Here is a 22,879-nt window from a genome sequence, read left to right as displayed (position 1 = left end):
AATTTAGAGTTGCACACCTCCAGTGTGCTACATTGTGGCATAACATGCCAGGCAGCACTCAGATCTACAGGAAAAGATGCAGTGTAGGATTGACGTGACAAAATATGTATTTCAAACCCAAACTAAAAGCTAGGGTCTTCCCCTTCAGTGTGGGGCAGACCATCAACCAGCACATCTACAAAGATATCCTGCGGCTCTCTCGGTGCAGGAAAAAGTGAGAGTTGTGACAGGACAACTCTTGACTGCTTCACCATGACAACGCGCCTGCTCACAAAGCCCTGAGCATCGGACAGTTCCTAGCCGCGAAGAACATCGCCGTGCTGGAGCAACCACCAACTCGCCCGACCTGGGTCGGTGGGATTTTTTTCTACTTTCACAAGCTCAAGGGACCCGTTCTAAAGACGTGGCTGACATCAAGATGGCTGCGACGACAGAGCCGGGAAGTGCATGAATGTGTGGCAGAGAAGGCTAGGAAGGTGCGTTCCACTCCTGGGGGATCACCGCCAGGGGGAAAATGTGCAAGTTGTCCTTTGGATTTGAAATATATATTTTGTGACACCGGTCCTGGAACATTTCTGACATAACTCGTATAGCCTCAGTAAATATTGCAGATTTTCACCTAGTGCAGGTGGGTCTGGAACATACCCCATGCAATAAACAGGGGTTCACTGTACTCCATATGGACATCAATAATGTTTGACATGATACATCCCGAACCAGCTTGGCGTCGCAATTCCGAGCGACACCTGAAGGCAACGCTAAACCAGCTAGGCATCTGTGTGCGTGCGTGTGTGTTACCTTCAATGGCCAGCATGGCTCTGAGCTCTCTGTTGAGCAGTTCGAAGCGTCTCTCCAGGTCGTGCTCCTTCTCCCTGCAGGCGGGAGGGAGGAGCAAAGTTCATCAATATGTTAATGACTAAATCATTAAGGCAGGACACCCACATAAATAAACATCGATTGCCACACTCGCCGGAACCTTCTCACACTTTTAATCTAGTGCCGCACACACACACTCAGCCTTCAGTGTGTTTGTGTGTGCGTGTGTTTGTGTGTGAAATGACATCACGGCAGGTGTGTGTGTGTGTGCGTGTGTGTGGCACAAATTCAATTCTTTCCTCTTTCAGCCATATTAAAAAATGAGCCCTAATAGAATTTGTCCTTGACGCTCGTCTTTCCCGCACAAAGAGGGACCACAAAGGCCTCATAATAAGCCCTTCTGTCAATTGGCCACTTTAAACGGCCCCCTCACAGCCCCCACTCTTTGGTCGTGATATAATGTGATTAGGAATACTTCAATCTCGCCGCTTGCACGCTTCCACATCCTTGCAAATGTGTGTGCATGGGGACCGGCTGAGCACACACACATGCACACACTAGCAATAGCACTAGACGCATATAATGTGCACATTTCTATTGATTTCATGTCAATCAATAAGAAAGTAAGTATGCTATGTGAACGTACAGGAGAGCGAGTTGGTTCTGTCTCCTGATGAGGGCGTTCTTCTTGTTGACCAGCATGAACCACTCCTGCATCATGGCCTCCTCCTCCTCCTTGTTGTTGCCTGCACGTACGCATACAATTACACACACATTAGAAACGCAAACGCATGGTGGAATGTACACGCTCCCTTTTTGATGGTATTTAATAATACTATAATATGGTGTTATTACATTTTTTGAAATTTTATTTACTCCAGTCAGATGGGAAAAAAAATAAAAAAAATCACACCTCAGTTTACAGTTCACTTTCAACTTTCAGGTAGATTTTCGAAATAATTAAATTGTTCTGAGACAAAAAAAAATAAGGAAAAAAAGATACACAACCCAGGGTCTAAATATTTAGTATTTGTAAAACAAAATTAATGATAATGAATTGGTAATTAAATAACATCTAATAAAAGTACTTAAAATGCAATAAATACAAACAATTTAATATGACAATTGAAGCCATCCATAACATGTCTTAAGATATGCTCTTTTTGGGGGGGTTGTGATGTTGTTCATTCACTGCCATTGACAAGTTTTGAAGCCAAATATCCATGTTAACTGGAAGGGTTGTCAGTCAGTCAGTGAATGACTTTCAAAAGGGGACCACCCCCCCCAAAATTTAATATATAAAATATTTTCAGGATACTTGAATGTGACGTATTATTATTTTTAAGGTAGTAATTGTTTAGTATTTTGCAGGCCTAAAGGGACAAGCCGAAAGGAAAAGAAGAAGATTATAAATTTTGAGCCTGTGGGTCTTTTTTATAACAGTTCCTCAGAGTTTTTAATTTCAGAATTGCATGTCTGTCCATCTCAAAGGCTCTAGTGCTCCATATGTGGTCCACAAGCCGCAAGTTGCATACCCGTGCTTTAACCAGTGTATAAAGCTGACAAATAATATGATTGAGTCCATTATAGATATCAATATTTGTCACAAATAATAAAGGCGCTGGCTTTTCAGGGGTGACACAAAAGGCGTCTGTGTGCATTGGTGCTGGTGTGATGTCATTCCATTACGGACGGCAGGCAATGAAAGCAAAGCGTCAGGACTTAGCGCCATGGTGGATTACTGTAGTCAACTTTCAAACGGATGCCGGCAGCGGGATAAAGGCGGGTCAGTGTGCCGCTTGCGAGTCCAATAAAACAAGCAAATAATCACGGCAAATATTAAGCTCCTGTGACATTGTGGCGGCCCGCGAGACGACAACCAAGGGGGATTAGAAATATATCTCCCCTCCCACAACGCCTGCCGAGCAGGAGCTGCTTTTTATTTGAGGGAAGAGGCAAAAAAAAGGAGGAGGCAGGACAAGACGAAGAGACAATGTGACCCCGGATGAAACCAAAAACAACATCTCAGTGATTATTTTATTAATTACTGATGATATTAGGTGTATTATTGTTATAGTATGTATGCTAATAATTGTAATTTACTTCCATACACAGACATAACACACAGTTGATACACCACTGTTCAAATGCCAGGTTTTTGTGACAAAAGATCATTATTTACAAAAAGATTTCCACCCTTAATTTGAACTGTAACCTGTGCAATTCAATAAAAAATAATGACATATTTTCAAAAGGGGAAGTGAAAATAAACAACTAAGATAATGTGGTTGCAAAAATGTGCACACCCGCTTACAAATGGGGATGTGGCTGTGTTCAGAGAACATTATTTTGAAAAAATTGATCCAAATAGTATATAAGCATTAAGAGACATGAGATACACTCCGTCATTGACTTCCACGTTGGCGCCGAGACACTGCGCATCCATGCCGGCTCCCGCGGGAGCCATTTTGGCTCCGCACACCTGGCTTGCTGTCAGCCTTGCTTGCCACTTCCCAGCTCAAGGCGTTCAGTGCCATGTTTGATCAAGAAAATTGACGTCTGATGGCCACAGTTAACACATGGCGGCCACGATGACGAGAAGCGCACAGAGAAGCGCAGAGAGATACCATCACGCAGATATACACACACAAGATACAAGTGATACACGCAAGGTAACAGACTGGCTATCTGATTGTCTACGTTGTTTGGCAAGTGGATACAGTGACAGGAACAAGCGCCCTCGGTTAGAGGCGGTCCTAACCAGTTAACTTAGCACCGCTCGCTAGCTGCTTGGAGAAATCAACACAGAAAGAAAAAAGATCCTGCAACACCAAAACGTGATTAAGATAAACATCTTGGTTGTAGCGCCATTCTGTGCGCAAACAAAGAAAGACAGCCTGAGGTGTTATCATGATTTCACCGTATGATGTCATAAGCCTGAATTAGAAACACTGAAAAACACACCACATTCAACTCATCAGCAAGCTAACAAACAACAAAAGAGGCCTTCAGGTCAAATTTTTAAGACATTTCTTTTGACTCTAATGTCCAAGAATTCCTCAAGCGGTGATGTGTGCCTTATTAACATAACCTACAATACAAAGCATAAATGCTGACCGTGTACATACGGAGGTGTACTGACACATGTAGTCATTAAGCATTCACAGAGACCAAAGGAAAGGACATAAAAGCTCACTCAACAGCCATGTTGAGCATTTTATATGACGCTTGTTCGTTAGCATTAGCGTCTGTCAGAGGCACTCAAGTGAGCCGAGCAAGATGATTTACAACCTGACTCCACTTTGCTCGGGGGTGTTTTTTTCCCCCTTCAATTACCTGTCTCATTATTATTGTCACTAGCGCCATTATCACCGTGCACCCCCACCTTAGACGCATGAAGAGCTGGGCCGCACATCACGTAATTAATATCGCGGAGAAGAAGGCCTCGCTCACCTGCCGACACCCCCCCACTCTAAAAGGTATTTCATTAGCCGGCCCGTTAGCGTACAAGCCCCGGGAACAAAGGCCTCGTTTATAGCCGCCTCGGCTCGACGGGGAGCCCCCCGCAGGACGTCTGTGGCTCGGTGTGCGAGTGTAAAGAGAAGCGAGGAGAGGCTATCCCCGCTCATAATCTCAGCACAAAAGGCATCATCCTATTAACGGCGTGATCTGGCGCTACACGGGGCGGCTGGCTTTTATTATGAAGGTGAGCGGCTGATACAGGGTACAGGGAGCCTGGGCTATTAGCTCCGGGACAAGGGCAGGTATGGAGGAGTAGTAGAAGAGACCCCACGCTAGGGGAGCCCCCCCACACTCACCCCTCGCCATTCATCGGCGCACTCGGCCCTTCGGGGGACGCTTTCTATTTGGATTCAATGACATGACAAGAGAGATTCCGCAAACAAACACGGGACAACAGCGAGAACGCTTGCTGGGAATAGCATTCACCTGAGAGAAGGGCATGTCGAAATGATGTGGACCCCCCCAGGCCTTTTTATATGACCCCGGATCATCATCAGATTATTTTCAGCAAAGCTTATTGTTATTTAATGTTTTTGTTCATTACGGTTGTACAGGAAATACACACATGCATTGTTAATCGGGCCACGTGACAGCAGTCGGCCAATCAAACGGTTTCATTTGGAGCAGCTTTTGCGAGAGGCCCGAGGATCGGAAATGTGCGAGGCAGGCCAGTAGTGAGGGACAAAACAAAACCCAAAAAAATGTTTGGTGAAAACAAAGAAAAAGATGATTGTGTCATGGGTGTGTGTTCCAGTTGTTGTTTTCCCCCCCCGTCTCGTACACACCTGCTCCTGAGAGCATATTCACCACCTGTGCCTCGTTCACCCTAATTACCCCTCGCATTTAACCTCATGTTTCGTTCTTTCTAGTCGCCAGTTCGTTGCACCTTGTCGTCGCGTTCCAGCATTCTTCGTTTCCCCGTCACAGACTCACAGTAAGACTAGACCCTGTTCCGATTATCGACCTCGCCTTTTTGCCTCAAGTTTTTGGATTGCCTGCCTGTGTACCTACCGACCTCTGCCCGTATATTAAACCTCAGTTTTTGAAGCTGTTTGGAGTCGTGCATTTCTGGGTCCTATCCTCTGTTCCGTTCATGACAGATTGCTGATTGCTCAAATTTTGGTATCACAATATTGACTGTATTTTCCATTTGGAGAATTGGGTGTGCGTGAGGCAGGCAAACGGTGAGGGTGTAAAACAAGAAAATGTGTTGGATGCCATGTTGCTGTGTGAAAGCACCAAAATCCTGCCCTTTGTCGCTGTCCAATAAAACTTTTATATTAAACTGTAGTATCAAATTGTGGAAAGCTGCTTGTGAATCCCGCCTTTCCTGGGTTCTGTGTGAAAGACAGCCATAAACATTCTACTCTGTGGAAAATTTAACAGAATCTTGGCATGAAAAAATGCTTTCATTTGCACGGCAACTCGACCTGCAACGATACATGTATTGAGAAATACTTTTTTCCGCTCAAAAATATTTTTTCCTCCAAGAATTTCTTTCCATGCATATGGTTTCATTTTTTCATATACTACCCCCCCGGCCAAGAAAACTATTAAAAACAATTTTCTTTCCAAGAAAAGTTATTAGGGAAAAAGTATTCCCACTTTTTTTCCCCCCTGAAAAGTATTTTTCTCTGAGAAACGAAATTGCAATACTCCAAGACACGAACCTGTGTTGTCTTTGAAATGGTAAAACCGTGACACACCACTTCCAACACCCAGAGTTTGTGCCTCCAGTCCAGATACAGCCATGTGAGTTCCCAGTGAGACCAAACTTATTATAATTATTAGTTATTCTATTTATTATTACATAAAGTTAGTAAAAAATACAGGCCTAGATTGACGATACATTTCTTAAGCAAAGCCTCCTTCAACGAATCGTATCTTAACTTAGTTTATCGTTACAGTCCTAGTAGCGTATGTGAGGAGCGAAAGACAACTTTGAGGGACTCTCATACGCTTTCAAAAAGCGGGGGTACTTAACACACACACGCACTCACACTAGACACACACACGCACTCAGACGCACCCACACTCATCTCAGCGGTCCTCCATTCTGCTCCTCGACCGCGTCAAAAAAGGCGGCGATGACCCGGCGGTGTAGCTTATTAACCCCTCCATCAGCTCTTATCAGCCAATGAATAGCTCCGTCATCTGGCCCTCCTCATCCTCATCTTCCTCCCTAGCGTCAGTGCTTTTTTTTCTCCAGGCCCATAATATACACGCACATAAAATTCAGGTACACACACACATAACCAAGGAAGGGGAGGGAGTGCGATGTCGTCATTCTCTGGAGCCTCCTCGATTGTTGCGGACCAGAAAACATCAACAGTTGAATTGCTGAATGGCAGATCTCTCCTCTCCTGAGCTTTGAAGGCATTAAGAGCCCTCTTTCTCGTCCTCAATGTGCCGCCTTAAATGCTTTTCCTCTCTTCTTTCCCTCTTTTCTTGTCAGGCGGGGGCCACCCAGCAGAAGGCAACTGATGCAAAACAGCGCAGTAATCCCCCCCTTCACCCACCACCATTCCCTCTCACACAGTAGCCATTATCCCTGGGATTTAGCTCGTGTACAGTGAACCCCCGCTATATCGCAGACTTTGAAGTGATCGTTTCTTGTTGGTTTTCAAACTATACAGGCAAAATTACTCCAAAATGACTAACATCCATGCTAATTTCCGTTAGCCCGTCTCGAGTGTTTCTCGCTATAAGTTAGCATTAGGCTAGCTGAAATTCAGTAGACAAAATTATAAGATTTGGTTCAATATTTTGGTGTTGAAATGTACAATGTACAGGTTGAATGGTTTTTGACAACCATCCAAACGGTTCGGTTCAACTGTTTGGGCTCAGCCGGCATGTGTCCCGTGCGGTTCGTAGGCACGCGCAACTCTTTTTTTTTTTTTTTTTCTCATTTACTAATGTGGCGAAGCAATTGGACAGTAGCGCTAATACAAGCCAAGATGGCACCACGCGTCGTTGCGGTGGAGCGTATGAAGTGCGTTCGGAATTCGGAAACGGGCAGGGTTGTTAAGACCAAAATGTAAAATTTTGAAGACTTTTATACACTTCATAAGTCTGTCTGTGTGGTGGATTGTCATCAGGTGGGTCTAGAAAGTACCGCACAATTAAAGGCCCGAGTGTGTCCAGGCTGGGTGGGACACAAGGGTCTTTCCTAACCCCCTTCTTCATAAATTTCCATCGTTTTTCCCAAATGTATCAGATGGCTAAAAAGGTGTTTAAACGTCCCCTCGTGCAACCCAGCTTAATGCAGGTGTTATAGGATGCCTGTTGATAACCAGTGGCTCGCCGGGGCTAAGCAAAGGCTAAGCCAGGTACTTTAGCTCCCCCGAGTGTGCGTATTTACACACACGGTGAGGTGTGAAGCTCGCCTTGGGAGCTTAGACGGAGGCATGGGGGGTGTTTAGGATGACTGAGAGTTGACTTAGCGCTACTGTCAACTTTAGCTGCCCGCGCTGCGGCGTTAATTGGCGGCGGCTTAGCACCAACGTTTTAGTGGCGGGCTAAAAGTGTCGGGCCCGAAGTGTCGTGTTTCAGATGGGGGCAGTACATGTGGAATTTATTAAGCCCCTTTCACACGGCATGTCTCTTTTTTTTCCGTGTGATTTGTTGACATGGGGGGGACTGAGTGAAACTGTGGAGATGGAACACCTATGTGCAAGCGCCCCCTAGAAAGTTAAAAATCACCCCCTGACACCAGTTTCACCAATCAACACAAAATTGAATGGAAATGTCTACAATGACAGGACACGTGAAAAAGTCTCAACGACCCATGCCCAAAATTGAACACACGTTCAATGTCCCTACACCATGTAATCAAAGTCTGATTATTTGTAGGATTGGCCATGAAAAAGGGGTCCAAGGGCCGTTCATCATTGCCCACAGCTTTCATTGAGCTTGTTGTTGCTTTAGCTTAGCACCATTAGCTCCACTATCAGCCGAGTCCAATTTTGTGAATGAGGGAGTGAATGATTGTGTCGTGGCGATAACCCCCTGAGGAGGATCCCCGCCCCCTTCCACTCGCTGACGGACAGCTACAATCTTTTTAGCATAAGTAGCTCCGCCTGCTCCATTAGCCACCGTGTGTGTGTCCATGAAAAAGAGAGGGGGGGCGGGGGTGGGGGGTTGGGTGGTTGTGAGCTTGACCCCCCTGGGGTAGATGTTAGAACAAATTTGAGGGGTGTCATATTACACGCCTGATGGTGATGTTGGGGAGGGGGGGGGGGGGGGGGGCTGTTGCGAGAGGGGCCGTGATGATGAAATGCTTAATGAATTAATCTGCAACGGTGGGCTAACAACATTAGTCATCCTCCTTTTATTTCCTGTGTTGGCAAATAAACAGAGGTTGCAAAAGTACTCACACTCTTTGCTTAAAGCTATAGTATGTAACTTTTGGCGCCCCCCCAAGCTTGAATTCTGCATTACAACAAAAGAACAGAGCAATCACTTCAATATGACATTTTACAGAGAAGAAAAATGAAAACACTGGACATGCTATCAAAAAAAAACGTGTTCTCATAGCTTTGCCAATGTTGCTAAAATGCTTAATTACCTAATGATAACAACAGCGAAAATGTTTTTTTTTTTCCACATTAGATCCAACCATTCAATTAAATAAGGTCATGGATGGGCTATGTCTTGCTTCTCTGAATTATCATTTTTACGCCTTATAAGTCTTTTGACGTTGTGTCATCATTTGCAGCAGTTGTAAAGGTAACCAGCATATTTTGACAAAGGAATACAAAGTATGGTAATTGAAGTTTGGCACCAGTGAATTTATTTATTTTTTAATCTAGGCTTAACAAAATGTTTAATGTTTTCTATCAGATAACATAATTTAGAGATTTTTGGTCAATGGAGCAAGTTCATGGAACGTTTTTAGTTTTAGAACCTGCACACTACAAACAAACTGGAATTGGAAGGGTTAAAAAATACAAATGATGACAGGAACTGATGTTAGTTAAAACCTATGCAGTATAAGAAGCAAAAAAACTTAGATACTATGTCTGTATGGCCAAAAACAAGCTGAAACGTGAGTAAAATCCAACAAGGCTGAGGGTTAAAATAAGTACAGTAACTCATTACTTTCCACCACTGAGAATATGTCTCCAGGGTTGGCTTGAGACGACGATGACATTCCGCCGATTGTTAAACTTGTCAATTGATCGCTTTAAATGGAGTAAACATCTTCAAGGTTTTAGCATTAAAGTGGTTAACAATGGGCTCAACGCACACACACACACACACACACACACACACACACAAACAAACACACAGATGCACATGCACACGCACGTTCAAATAGATATTTAAATGGGAATGTATTGGGGAAAGACAGCTGTTGGTATTTGTAGCCCAGAGTGCTGATTACAATGGGGAAATGGGGAGGAGTGTGTACGTAGGACTGCGGGGGTGAGGTGGGGGGAGTGCTGCGTGGGGGGTGAGGAATAGGTGAGCTGGCCAGCAGCTGTGTTAGCAAGTGAATGGTGTAATTACCCGAGGCCAAACCTCTGTCATTAACCCGCATTGTCCTACGTCATCGCCGCCGTTACCATGAGAAAGACGCCGTTAATTGAGCGGCCGGCCCGCGGATTCTGTGACACTTTGTAAAGCATACACTCTACATTAGAAATAAACAAAAATACAGTTGGGAGGGGGGAAAAAAAACAAAAAAAAAACACTGTTTCGATGTGAAAACAACCAGACTGGATAGGGTTGTTCTTGTGTCGAAAAGGTATAAATTTGTTTTCACTGTAAGGGACCGCGCCTGCCTCATTACAGTAGGACTGCATTCCTTTACTCGGCCAATCAGCACGCAAAAATAATTAAACAATAATAATAAATAAAACAATTTAAAGTCTCAATATTATTTTTAAAGTTGTGCATTGCAATACTACTGGTTCAGTTATCATAGAGAGCGCGCCATAAAAGATTCCAACACATTCTGAAGCTAACAGATGTTTTGGAATAGCTCACTTTTAAATTAACCAAAATTATTCTGATTGTCTGTATGTAACACGACTAAAATAATAAAATGTATAATTTGGTTGTATGTTACAGAAATAAACGAATAAATGTATGTATCACAATGTCAGTAAATACAAATAAAATTAAAATGATAAAAAGAAAACTTGGGCTGTGTTATTGTAACATAATAAGAGATAAATAAATAATGTACGTAGTTTGGGCGTAAGTACACAAGATAGAAATAAATCAATATATATATATATTTCTTAATGGAAAGAAAACAAAACTTTGGTTGTGTGTATATAAAGTAAACAATGAAATAAAACATGTGACTTTGTTGACCATATGTAACAAATAAAATATAATTTGGGTTGTTTAACATAGAAAACAGAAAATAAAATAAATGTAAAAAAATTAATAAAATGCAGCGTCAATTGATCGTATGTATTGCATAAATAAAATAGCTAATATTAAAGAAATACAAGTAATATCATGCAATTATATATTGTATTAAGTGCAATTCATAATAAAAATGTGTTTTACTCAGTCATCTGTCGTCTGTGGGACTTTGAAGACATGACAGGCAAGTGTAGAACTTGGACGTTATGCTTACATGTGTGTGTGCGTGCGTGTATATGTCTGTGTGTGTTGCAAGGGGTCCGGGGGCACACAGGCGGCTGATGAAAGCATTGGCGGGATGCTCCAATAAAGAGCAGATTATCATAAGCGGCCATTGTCCACCTCTCAATTCTCTCTACACGGCTACCCACCCCGCTCCCTCTTTACCCCCTCGCCCCATTCACCAACTGAAAATGTTAATCGTCCCTTTTTGCTGGCACGCCGAGGCCACGCAACGGAAAGAGATTGAAGAAAGCGCAGAGAAAACAAAGCGAGCGCAACAAAATGTAACCTACACGTCCCTGGGCAAGTGGCTCAGCGCACCCCCTCCCAACCCCGCACGCCCCCCCTCCCCACAATGCTCCCCCCGTTGACTCCGTCCACCCGGCTTGTTTTATCTGAGGATTGTCAGACAATGCCTAGAGGATCCCGTTCCCTAATCTTCCTAAAAATCCCCCTTTCATCCCCACTGTTAAAGAATGTATGAAAGGTTGACATGGAGCTGGAGAACACAAGAAGGTGGGGTACGGTTGGGGGGTGTGGTGCACATCTGGGAGGATGGTGTCACCACGTTGGGGGGACTGCTGCGTTTGCCTGCACCGACTCTTAATTAAATTGTTGTGCCGCTCAAACATTCAAATGGCCGCCGGGATTTACGGAAGGAGCGGGAGTAAAGGCAAAAGGGAGAAGGGAAGGGAGGGGGTTTCGAAGGGGGGGGGGTGGGGTTAATCTGTGTTCTGACCTGGATGAACCATGGAGTCTCTCTCACACACACACACACACACACACGCACGCACACACGTTTTCACACAAAACAAAGCAAAAAAAAAAAAAAAAGCCTTTGTTTTGCGCTCTCAAAGGCGAGCAAAAGGCAATGGGTTTTTAAGGCACTGATCCTGAGCCGTCTTTTCTTCCCCACTCCTCTAGGCCAAGGGATTCCCATACTGCAGGGGGTGCACCAGATTAAAAGTGTCATGGCGAAAACTGAAATTCTTCGCAATTGGAGCGTCGCCCATATGTCTAGTAGATGCAATTCAAATTTTTGAGCAATCGGACTACACCTCAACGAAGAACTTTGAGGAATTCCTGGAAATGCTCAACAATTAACCTAAAATCAGTGCTTCTTGTGGCTTCTCAGATATGGCTTCCAAGACTTTTTTGTAGGCCTGAATTCAAAATTTGAACAGCTGGCGCATTCCAGCGGAATGTTGCATTTTACAGCCAATCAAAATGCACAAACTTTTACTTATGCTAAAAAGACATTTCCGGGTTTTAAGCGAGCGAGCCACAGGATGGCTGCCGCCCTGTCCCTAAGTCATATAAATACAGTACATAAAGTATTAAAAAGTGTGTTTTACAACAATATTTATAATTTCTAATGGATGAAAAAGCTAAGCTTGTGGCCAAAATGTACGTGTGGGTAAGTTCAAATGAATGGGAGCCAGAGGGACTCTTAAAATATCTACGCTCTGGCTTTTATCTCGCAATGTCAACTGTCTTTAGCAAACCGCTTCTTCCTTAACTATTAATCCATATTTTCATGGTTTAATAAATGTGATAAAAGTACAAAATACTGTATGTACAGCATCAAACGCCTTCACTGTTCGGGGTGTCCATAAATCCAGTCGCTCAATGTGCAGGGGTGAGTCAGCAACTCTCTTTTTTAAATTTTTTTTTATTTGCAATGATCTGCTCCAATTGGGTTCGACTCCATTGCTCAGTGTGCGGCAGGCCACAGGAAAACTGCTTCAGGGGCTGAATTTTCAAAAAATGAAAAGTTTGTTTTTGAAGGACCCATTGAAATGATCAGAAATGGCTGCTTTTGTGTCAGGCGGCATTGCTTCTTGAAATTTTTGTGTGGGTCTACTCATGATAGACACGTCTACCAAATTCCGTTTTCAGGCTTAATTTTCAAAATATTCCAACAGAATTAGGTTTGTCTTTCAAGGACCACAAGTAATGGCTCTAACATGGCTCTGTCAAAGCAAAACGGCAGACTTCATGTGCCTTTTCTGTCTGGCATGACTTCTTAAGACTTTTTTTTAAGTGTACCAAATTTTATGTGCCAAAGGTGGCTGTATTTTGAGTAATGTTGCAGTTAAAACAGAAAGTCTTGATCAAAAAGTCGCATCAATGAGCAATATCCAAATCCTGCAGCGAGCCAAACGACCACAGTATTATAGCCTTCGCACATTTCCTCTTGCGGCCGGCACAAGATTAGAGCCGTTATCCCATTAAAGATGCTAAAATGCCATTCTTGTGTCTTTAAGCCCTGCGCCGGGGAGGTCAAGACGAGTCCGCAGGCGCTTACAAGGCGGCCATGTCGGTAATCTGCCCAAAGTTACAATGATTACGGCTAAGCTTCATCAGCAGAAAAGAAGCAGGCCATGCTAATATACTTAAAGCTGTTTGGTCCTTTTCTTTTTTTAATTTTTTTTTTTTATTGCAGAGGCATGCACGTGAGAAAGAGTGCACGTCGTCTGGCGTAAATCTTAAATCAAACTCGACGGTGATGGCGGATTCGGACGACCGACAGGCTTGAGTCATCAGAAATATAAACACACAGCCGTTCGATATCCATGTGAGGGATAATCTCTGCTAATCTGCTGGTAACACATCACTTCCTCAATGTATCGTACATGAGATCACGCTAAAAAGCTACACAATTCAATGGAGTGCACTCCACGTTCCCATCAAAGGCAATGCATGGACATTAGCTTAGCATCGTTCTAGACACGCAGCTGAAAAGGGGCGTGTCGGATCTACCTATTTATATAAATTAATGTGGTTTATTCAAGTTTACTCGCTGTATCTAGAACATCCCATACTGATTTTGGTACAGTATAAAGTTGTTTTTTTGTCAAGCCCTTCTCTATGCCATCTAATAGTAAAAGGGGGTGGGAAACGGAAGCGCTTAACTTGCGGCTCATGAAAGCGACGCTGACTCGCCACCGTGGCACAGTTACGTTCTCCCACCAGCACGCCATTATCACCCCTCCCAAGCACCAGTAATCATGACACTTTCGCAGCACTATTAGACCATCACTGCACTCTTTTAAGGTAAGTTTAGGTCAACTTTTCAAACATTATTACATTTATTTACACCAATTTTGTAGGTCACGAAAAAAAAGTGCTTCCTCAACCAAGTGACCCCCAATTAGTCTGTTAAAACGAGGTTCCGCTGTACCACAGTTTTAGTCATTCACACATGAGATGAAGCCAAATGCTACACAAGTGGTCCATGACGAATTTTACATATGCATTAATACCAAGGTTTTAATCATCTATACATTAGATGAAGCTAAATGCTACACAAATAATAGGAATGCACTCCTGCCTTGAGAAACTTAACATTTACATGTGTGCCATGGTATTCAGCTATATGAGTGAAGACTACTGCCAAGACATGACACTCCTGCCCCGACAAAATTTAAATGTAAATGAGTGCCACACTTATTTTAGTCACACAAATACAGTAGGTGTGCACTCCTGCCCTGACAAATTTGAAAATTTACATGGACACCACATTTTTAGTCATTCATGTACGAGATGAAGCGCAGCGCAACAAACATAAAAGGAGAGCACTCCTGCCCTGACAAACTTAACATTTACATTAACACCACATTTCTACTCATTCATATATGAGATGAGGCTAAACATTACACAACTAACAGAAGTTCACTCCTGCCCTGACAAACTAAACATATACATGAATACGGTGGTTTTAGTTATTCATGTTTGCTTGTGACCTCGGTTAGCATTGTTCCTCTGCCAGGCTTTTGTTGGCGTACTGAAGGTTAAGCTGAGAGGATGAAGAAGCATTCAAATGCGTCGTGTAGCCTTTTGCACACAAAATCCCCTTTTTGAATATGTCTCCTATTTACCCACAAGTCCCGTTTTCGAAACGGCGGTATCACCTGCCACAATGGCCGCAATTATCCCCAATAATGGCACTTATAGCGCGGCCACAAAGCTGGCCGTCACCTAGCGCCATGTTTGATAAGCGATAAACAAGCGGCGAGGAGGAGAGGAGATTAACATATGTTTAAAAATCGCACTCGGCAGCTGATAAGATTGACGGTGTTTTTTTTTTGCCTTTTTCTTCTCCTTCCTTTAATCTGTTTTTGTGTCTGCCAGGAGACGAGAGCAGAAGAGCGCCTTGTATTTTACACGTGCGGCCTATCTGCCTACACAGCGCCCACTGGACTGTCGTTGGAAGGAAACCCCTGCTCACTATGTACTGTACGTACATTTGTGTGCCTTCAAGCTTACAGCGTGCATTTTAAAGAGTGTAAATCACACTGCCATGATACGTTCGTGGATCCATTACACTGTGATGCTTGGTGGCTACATGTTAGCATTTATAAGAGCCCATTTTTACAGTAGTTGCTCAGTTTTCAATGTCCTGGATATACGTTTTGCAGTTAAGATGCAGTACCCATATATCAGAATATATATGAAAATCGAATTGGTCTCTTTTTTGTTGTGTATTTCCTTAGATGTTTTTTAAATATTGATGGCCTGGAATAGATTTTTTTCATACAAACATTTACTGCAATTATGACTCCACTACAGCGCTAGCATAGGTTAGTGATAGAAGATATTATTTCTATTTTATATAACTTTATTATTTTAGTATTAAATTAAACTATTTTACATATGTAGTTTGAACAAATTTTTAACTAACCTTTGCATGTAAACTTATCCACGCATGACCTCGTGCATCAGTCAATTTTAAAACAAATGCGGCCTTTGAGCGCCCAAGTTTGTCCACTCCTGGGCTGGTTTGTGTTCAGGCTTAAATACAAAATCAGGTTGCAACGTGTTTTAGCAACGGAACTACGTCATAAATCGAGGATCCTCTGTATTATTCATATCTAATGTCTAACTGCATTAGAAACTATTTTATTATTCTACTTGAATGGAAATTAGGCGTGATGAGGAGCATTTTTTCTGTTGTTAGTTTAGAATCTTCTTTTCATTTCAGTACATTTAATCCTATATCATTATACAGTGTTCCCCACATAATCACAGTTTTTTTTTGCAAGCTATCCTCTATTATTCGTCGCTATTATTATACCTCAAAATCAAGGTACACACCAAACGCTAATTTCTGGCGTGCCGTTACAAGTCTACCGTCCTCATAACCTCCTCTACCCCCACCCCCACCCCCACCCACAAGGCCCCCCCCACCCCGGTTGGGGCACAATGCGGCGTTGGGCGGCATTTTCTATTAGGCGTCAGGCCTCCCCAGATGCCTCCAAAGTAATTGGGGTGGGTAATTTATTTACTCAGCGGCAGTTCACAGCACATTAAATAATAGAGATAATTGAACAAGAATTGTCAAGTGTCTTCTGATATCACACACATTACAGCAGGGGAGTGTGCGCGCGTCAAACTCCCATTTCCATGCGTCCATTGTTTGTGGTAATTAAGTACACAGATTTATTCCTTGGTTGCCTTCCAAGCTTATGGCGAGCGCCATTGTTGTCTTCTATTAATATGTAATCAGTAAATAGTTTAATTTCCTAATCTGCGGTTGGAGAATTCACTTTCTAACAACTCTTAATTACTGCGGGGCTCTAATGAGCGTCGGCTGCCGTCCAATCAGGAGGCAGGGGCGTGGGGGGAATTTGAATTCCTGTGACAGTGCCGCCTGTGCACTAATGAACTTGTTATTCTTGCACTGCTGGGAGCGCTGTCCTTCACACATTAGCACCGGCATTAGCACGCGGCTCAGCCTACACCTGCCGAATATGGATGAGGCCTATTGTCATACACCAGGAATATTTGTGTGTTTTAGTGCCACACGTCTATTCTCTGGCACCACTAATGGCCTCCATTGTCTTTCTAAAGAGGTGGGTGGACATCTCATTAAGGACGACAGGCTGGAAGACTCATTCAAATCAACAAGATGGTTTAAATTCCAGCAAGTTGCTAAAGGATAGCAACGGGTGACAGTACAAATGACGATTATTTCAGACAATTAAGAGGTCAGAATGTGTGGTAAAATCACAACAACAACGAGTATATATAGTCTAAAAGGGAGATCACGCATGCACACATTGAGTTATTCGTGAATATCTTTATTGAATACACGCAAAAATTTGCTTGAACGCTATAGGCATGAAAATATTCATGACAAACGTAAGAGAAATATGAAATTGAGTCAGAGAACGGTGCCGCAAGACATTTTATATTTTAAATTAAATTAGTCTTTTTATTATTTAATTATATTATTATTATTATTTTATTACATGATAATGTTTTGCTTTTTACTTCCGTAACTGTGACAATTTTATTGATTTTTTTTAAATAATTGATTGCCGTAGATTCCATTATTATTCAACTATATTTGGCAGTAATTGAATGTGTGAATGTACTATTGCCAATTGCCTTTCATGAGTACATTTTATTTCTAATTTTTATTAGTAAAATTATTTTTAACTGTATTTTTTAAAGTTAATTTGTATATTTACTTTTACCAGGAAATTTGATTATATTTACTTTATAATCTCCTAAATGTTTTTGTTTAATTTTCATTTAATATCATTATCAGATTTTTTTTTTAATGCTAATCTCCTTTAATGAGTCAATTTTATGATTTAAGTAAGAATGTATTGTTTTTCATAGTTCTCTGAGTTTTTTTTATTGAATATTAGCAGTAGAATTGATTTATTTTTATCATTTACTTGTTGAACTTAATGAAGCAATTCCAATTTATATTCTACTCTGTAGATATTCAATATTTAAGAAACAGTCACATCTGGAGGATTTTGGGAAAATCTAACGTATGAGGCAAAAAAAACCCGATTTATAGCTGGTAGGGTACGAATACGGAAATAACTCGACTGGATATAAGCCAACGACAACGCCACGCTATTATTTGCTGTCTGGTGGCTTGTGTAAAGCACATTTTCTCCTTTCCACTTCACCTACAAAGTGAATTTTGCTCCCTCCTATCCTTTTTGTCCTTGTCCCTTTTCATGGGATTCTACAGAGGTGGAGGCACACACACATACAGTATATATAAATAAATATATACATTTACAAAAATAAATCTTTGGGAGTAAATAAGCTTGCAGGGGACACAATGGCAGTCGCTCTGGCAGGGGGGAGGAAAGAAGGCACAAAGAAGAAGATAGTCTTGATATGAGGAGACAAATGGGATGGGGAAGCTTAGCGGAAATACCTTGTTGCTTTCTTTCCACACTAAACTAGAAAATCATCGTGGTAAACAATTACAGATGTAGTCAATCAGATTTTTCGGTACGGTACAGAAGTGTACGGAGTTTACACAAGGAACATAGTGGTTAAGTGTAACTGCCAGATGCTACTACAAACAAATACAGTGCAGCTCAGCCTCTGGCAAAAGGAGGTCAAGAAATAAAAAAACAAAAAACAAAAAAACAAAAAACGCCTTCTTGCTTGAGTCACCAAACACCACATTGCTCAAGTTTGCATTGCACTTTATATTATCATATACTGTCTTGCACCAACATCAACATTTTACCACTCTAAAATGTTCGATCCGTAATTTAATTCGCACATAAATAAATAAATTCCATAAGTTATTATGCTGTTATTGATTAAATAGGTAATGTCTTAGCCTCATGAGTGATGCAATAAAAAACACGATGAGCTGACTAGGCAGTGCAATAGACGAAAATGAATCTGCACGCAAGCGTACAGTGGGTACGGAAATTATTCAGACCCCCTTAAATGTTTCACTCTTTTTTATATTGCAGCCATTTGCTAAGTTCATTTAAGTTCTTTATTTTCACATTAATGTACACACAGCACCCCATATTGACAGAAAAAAACTGAATTGCAGATTTGTTAAAAAATACAAACTGAAATATCACACAGCCATAAGCATTCAGACCCTTTGCTCAGTATTTAGTAGAAGCGCCGTTTTGAGCTAATACCGCCATGAGTGTTTTTGGGAATGATGCAACAAGTTTTTCACACCTGGATTTGGGGATTTGTCAGGTTGGATGGTGAACGTTGGTGGGCAGCCATTTTCAGGTATTTCCAGAGATGCTCAATTGGGTTTAAGTCAGGGCTCTGGCTGGGCCATTCAAAAACAGTCACAGAGTTGTTCTGAAGCCACTCCTTCGGGATTTTAGCTGTGTGCTTAGGGTCATTGTCTTGTTGGAAGGTGAACCTTCGGCCCAGTCTGAGTCTCATTTGCTCCGAGATGCACTGTGAGCTGTAAGGTCTTATATAGACAGGGGTGTGGCTTTCCTAATCAAGTCCAATCAGTATAATCAAACACAACTGGACTCCAATGAAGGTGTAGAACCATCTTAAGGATGACGGGAAGAAATGGACAGCACCCGAGTTAAATATATGTGTAACAGCAAAGGATCTAAATACTTATGGCTGTGTGATATTTCAGTTTTTCTTTTATAATAAATTGCAAAAAATTAAACAATTCCATTTTTTCTGTCAATATGGGGTGCTGTGTGTACATTAATGAGGGGGAAAAAAATGAATAAATGATTTTAGAAAATGGCTCCAATATAACAACGAGTGAAACATTTAAGGAGGTCTCAATACTTATGGCTGCGTGATATTTCAGTTTTTCTTTCTTAATAAATCAGCAAACATGTCAACAATTACGTTTTTTTCTGTCAATATGGGGTCCTGTGTGTACATTAATGAGGAAAAAAATGAACTTAAATAATTTTAACAAATGGCTGCAATATAACAAAGAGTGAAAGAATTAAGGGGGTCTGAAAACTTTTCGTTCCCACTGTACCTTCTACACCAAAGCATTACAGCAATCAATTTTTAACAGAACAGACTTACTCAAATATATCTAAGCTATTTTACTTGATATTGTCCGAAAAAAAGTTCCAGACTATCTTGAGGCGACATTATGCCGCATGGCTCCCGCAGAGTCAGAGCCAGTTTTACGACACTTTTCAGACAGTTCAAGTGTCCTAGAGAATTAATACATTTGTTCTCAAGCTATTTTTGCACATTAAATTGGTTAATAATTCGTAAAAATAATAGGTGACGTCAGCCCCTAAATATTCGTGTTTGTGCATTCGCGAATATGTCTATTCTATAAAAAACTCCATTCTATAAAAGTATTGCTTTGCCGCCATCTTGTGGCCTCTACAGGCAATTAGAGTACAGTATAAACCTTTATGGGGGAGTGTCCATTACTTGCAGATTTTTTCTATTTTGGACAAAACTTGGTCCCTATTGCCTGTAGTCAAACAAATCTAAGGCTGTAGCGGCACTTTTTGTAAAGATCAACATTTTACAGATATGCCTACGGTTTAGTGGCACAAACAGGTGTCGCTTTTCTCCAATTTCATATGCAAGCGGGGCCACTCTTTTCTTTTCCTTTTTTGGCTTGTGTCCTAACAAGGCTTTACCCCGCGGACAAATCGTACAAACTCCGCCTGCCAAAAAAGCGGGGGCCGCAATGTGTACGTGGGGGTGTATACGTGAGGATTTGTAAAGTGTGTCGACGCACGTGTTGTGTTGCCTCCCAACCCCTCCTCCCTCCCTCATCGCTTTTGCTTCCCTTTAACTCACCCCCGTCTTCCCTTACACAGCATATCAAGCAAGGCCAGATATGTACTAGGGCGAGGAGGGTGTGTGTGTGTGTGTGTGTGTGTGTGTGCACGGTTGAGCGCGCTGTTCAATAGTGAGCGAACGCAGGGCCGGCCGGCTGGCAAACCCGACCAAACGGCGGCGGCGCAGACTTTGGGCCGCTATCACACCCAGTTATCATTTCCCCCATGAAGGGGTCCCTTATCACCCCGGCCCAGAGAGGTCTCCCCCACTCCCCTCTCTCACAGGGAGAGGGGGGCTTCAAAGATTCCCTCTCACGCTAACTCCCCACTCTCTCACTCTGTGTGTGTGTGTGTGTGTGTGTGTGTGTGTGCGTTCAATTTGGCAAAACACTTTTTTTTTTCCCCAGCGTAATTGGGCTCGGGTACCTGTGTCCATGAGATAGCGCAGCCTCTTCTCCACGCGAGCCGCCCGGGCGTCGATGTGCCGCTGCTCGCTCTCCAGCGCCGACAGCTCGCCCACCACATACTGACTGGTGTCTTTGAACGCCTTCTGAGAGACGGAGAGACAGAGAGAAAGTGTGAGAATGAGTGACAGAGGGTGTCTCTCATCATCGAGACGTCCTCGCGAAACAACAATACAAAAGGAGTCCCCACCGACACCCCAAAAAAAGTTCAAACACGAGTATGGCTACCTTTTCATAGCTGTTCACACTTCTTGTTGTCTTCCACAGTGGTTCTCAAACTGGGGTACCAGGACGCCCAAGGGTCTGCAAGCCGTACAGTGGTAGCTTGACTTACGAGTGACCCGACTGAGGACCTTTTAGCGATATGAGCTATCGCGTGGCCATTTTTTGGTCTTGGGCTATGAGCGCTAAATGGTGGCAGAAAACCTCACAACAAGCTAGCAGCTAGTGACCAATTCTTAAAAAAAAGACATTTCAAACAGTGTATTACCAGTCTCAGTTGAAATTTAAAACAATGAGATTTCCACGTTGTGTATTCAACCAAATCACATTAAGTTACGAAAGTCAGTGAGCTTAATGTTAAAGTTCTCTATGTATCTTTTGCTATACTATTAACCGACAGGATTCACTCATATTTAACATAACATGGTCACTGTCGGGTGGAATCCCCCCTCCTCCAAAATGATAACTTTTCAGGAAAATAAAAAAAGACATCTTGCTTGAGTTTTCAAACACCGTTTTGTTCAAGATGGTATTATACTTTATATAGCTATCATACACCATTGCACACTCACATTAAAACAACACCAACACATTATGTTCAATCGCTAATATGCTCATAAAATGGCAAATTTATTGTGCTGCAATTCATTAAAATGGTACCAACACAGCTAGCTGGTGTTCGCCGTGTTGACAGCCGTGCCCATCAAAGTTCGCGGTCACGCGACGCCACCGACAATACAAAAAGCCTTTAACGTCACAGAAGAAAACTCGTGTTACGTCATCTTCACAAACTTATTTTATTTATTTATTATTTTTTTTTTTTTAAAGGTGACCGATGCAATCAATACAACAATGAGCCGACTCAACCTGTCCACACAGGCGAAAATGTATCTGCACACACTTACCCCATGCGGCTGCCTTCCTTCTGCAACGAAACATTACAGCAATCGATTTTAACAAAACAAGCTTACTCAAATGTATCTACCCTCACTATTTTCACTCATTATTGTCTGAAAAAGAAATCACTAAATGTAGGTGACAATCACGCCGCAAGCTTCCGTAGGATGAGAAAATAGGTGGAGTTTTAGATTAAAATTTTTAAAAAACATTTATTTCATGAACTTTTAATGCTTTTTAAAAAATTGCCTTTGTGTATTTACAAGCCTATACAAACGTTGGAACCAGGAGCACGCAATTAGCCTCATTAGTGTAGCACGTAGGTAGCATAGCAAAAGCATTTCGCCTGTTCATTTTCGAGGGAGGTAAATAACTGTGTATTGCTTTATTGGTTGCAAAGCTTACCTTTATATTGTAAATGGCTAAGATGTCATACTCGAATACAACGGAACACCACTGGGAAAGTGTCTGACTTCTGGGCTGTGATTGGCCAGTCTGAATTTAGGGTGGGTGTGGCTTCACAAAAGTCCAATTTAGTGAATTTGATATGAAAGTCTACTTTCAAACAATCTAGTTACACACACATTTATTATTCTTTTAAATGTTACACGGCCTCCATTTCAGACATGTTTGTGCTTGCTATTCAACAGAGTGATGGAAATGTTCACACGCACGCACACACACACACATATATATATATATATATATATATATATATATATATATATATATATTTCACTGCTGATGCTCTTTTTCTGCTTAATGGGAAGACAAACTAGTGTGAAACTTTGTTTTTTCCCCTCTTGTTCCACCCAGGCAAGC

At 42.0% G+C, this 22,879-nt stretch overlaps 1 protein-coding gene across 1 annotated transcript in view; it reads right to left on the bottom strand.

The window, feature by feature from the left end:
- The window catches only part of ehbp1 (EH domain binding protein 1), a 131,494-nt gene that overhangs the window by 9,768 nt on the left and 98,847 nt on the right, over positions 1-22,879 (bottom strand). The window contains 3 exon segments of the mRNA XM_061690954.1: positions 799-872; positions 1,463-1,562; positions 20,901-21,024. Coding sequence (XP_061546938.1) covers positions 799-872; positions 1,463-1,562; positions 20,901-21,024 — 298 coding nt within the window.

This window comes from Phycodurus eques, chromosome 11 (assembly GCF_024500275.1).
Source record: "Phycodurus eques isolate BA_2022a chromosome 11, UOR_Pequ_1.1, whole genome shotgun sequence".
Lineage (NCBI taxonomy): Eukaryota > Metazoa > Chordata > Actinopteri > Syngnathiformes > Syngnathidae > Phycodurus > Phycodurus eques.
This window is presented reverse-complemented; position numbering and strand designations above follow the sequence as displayed.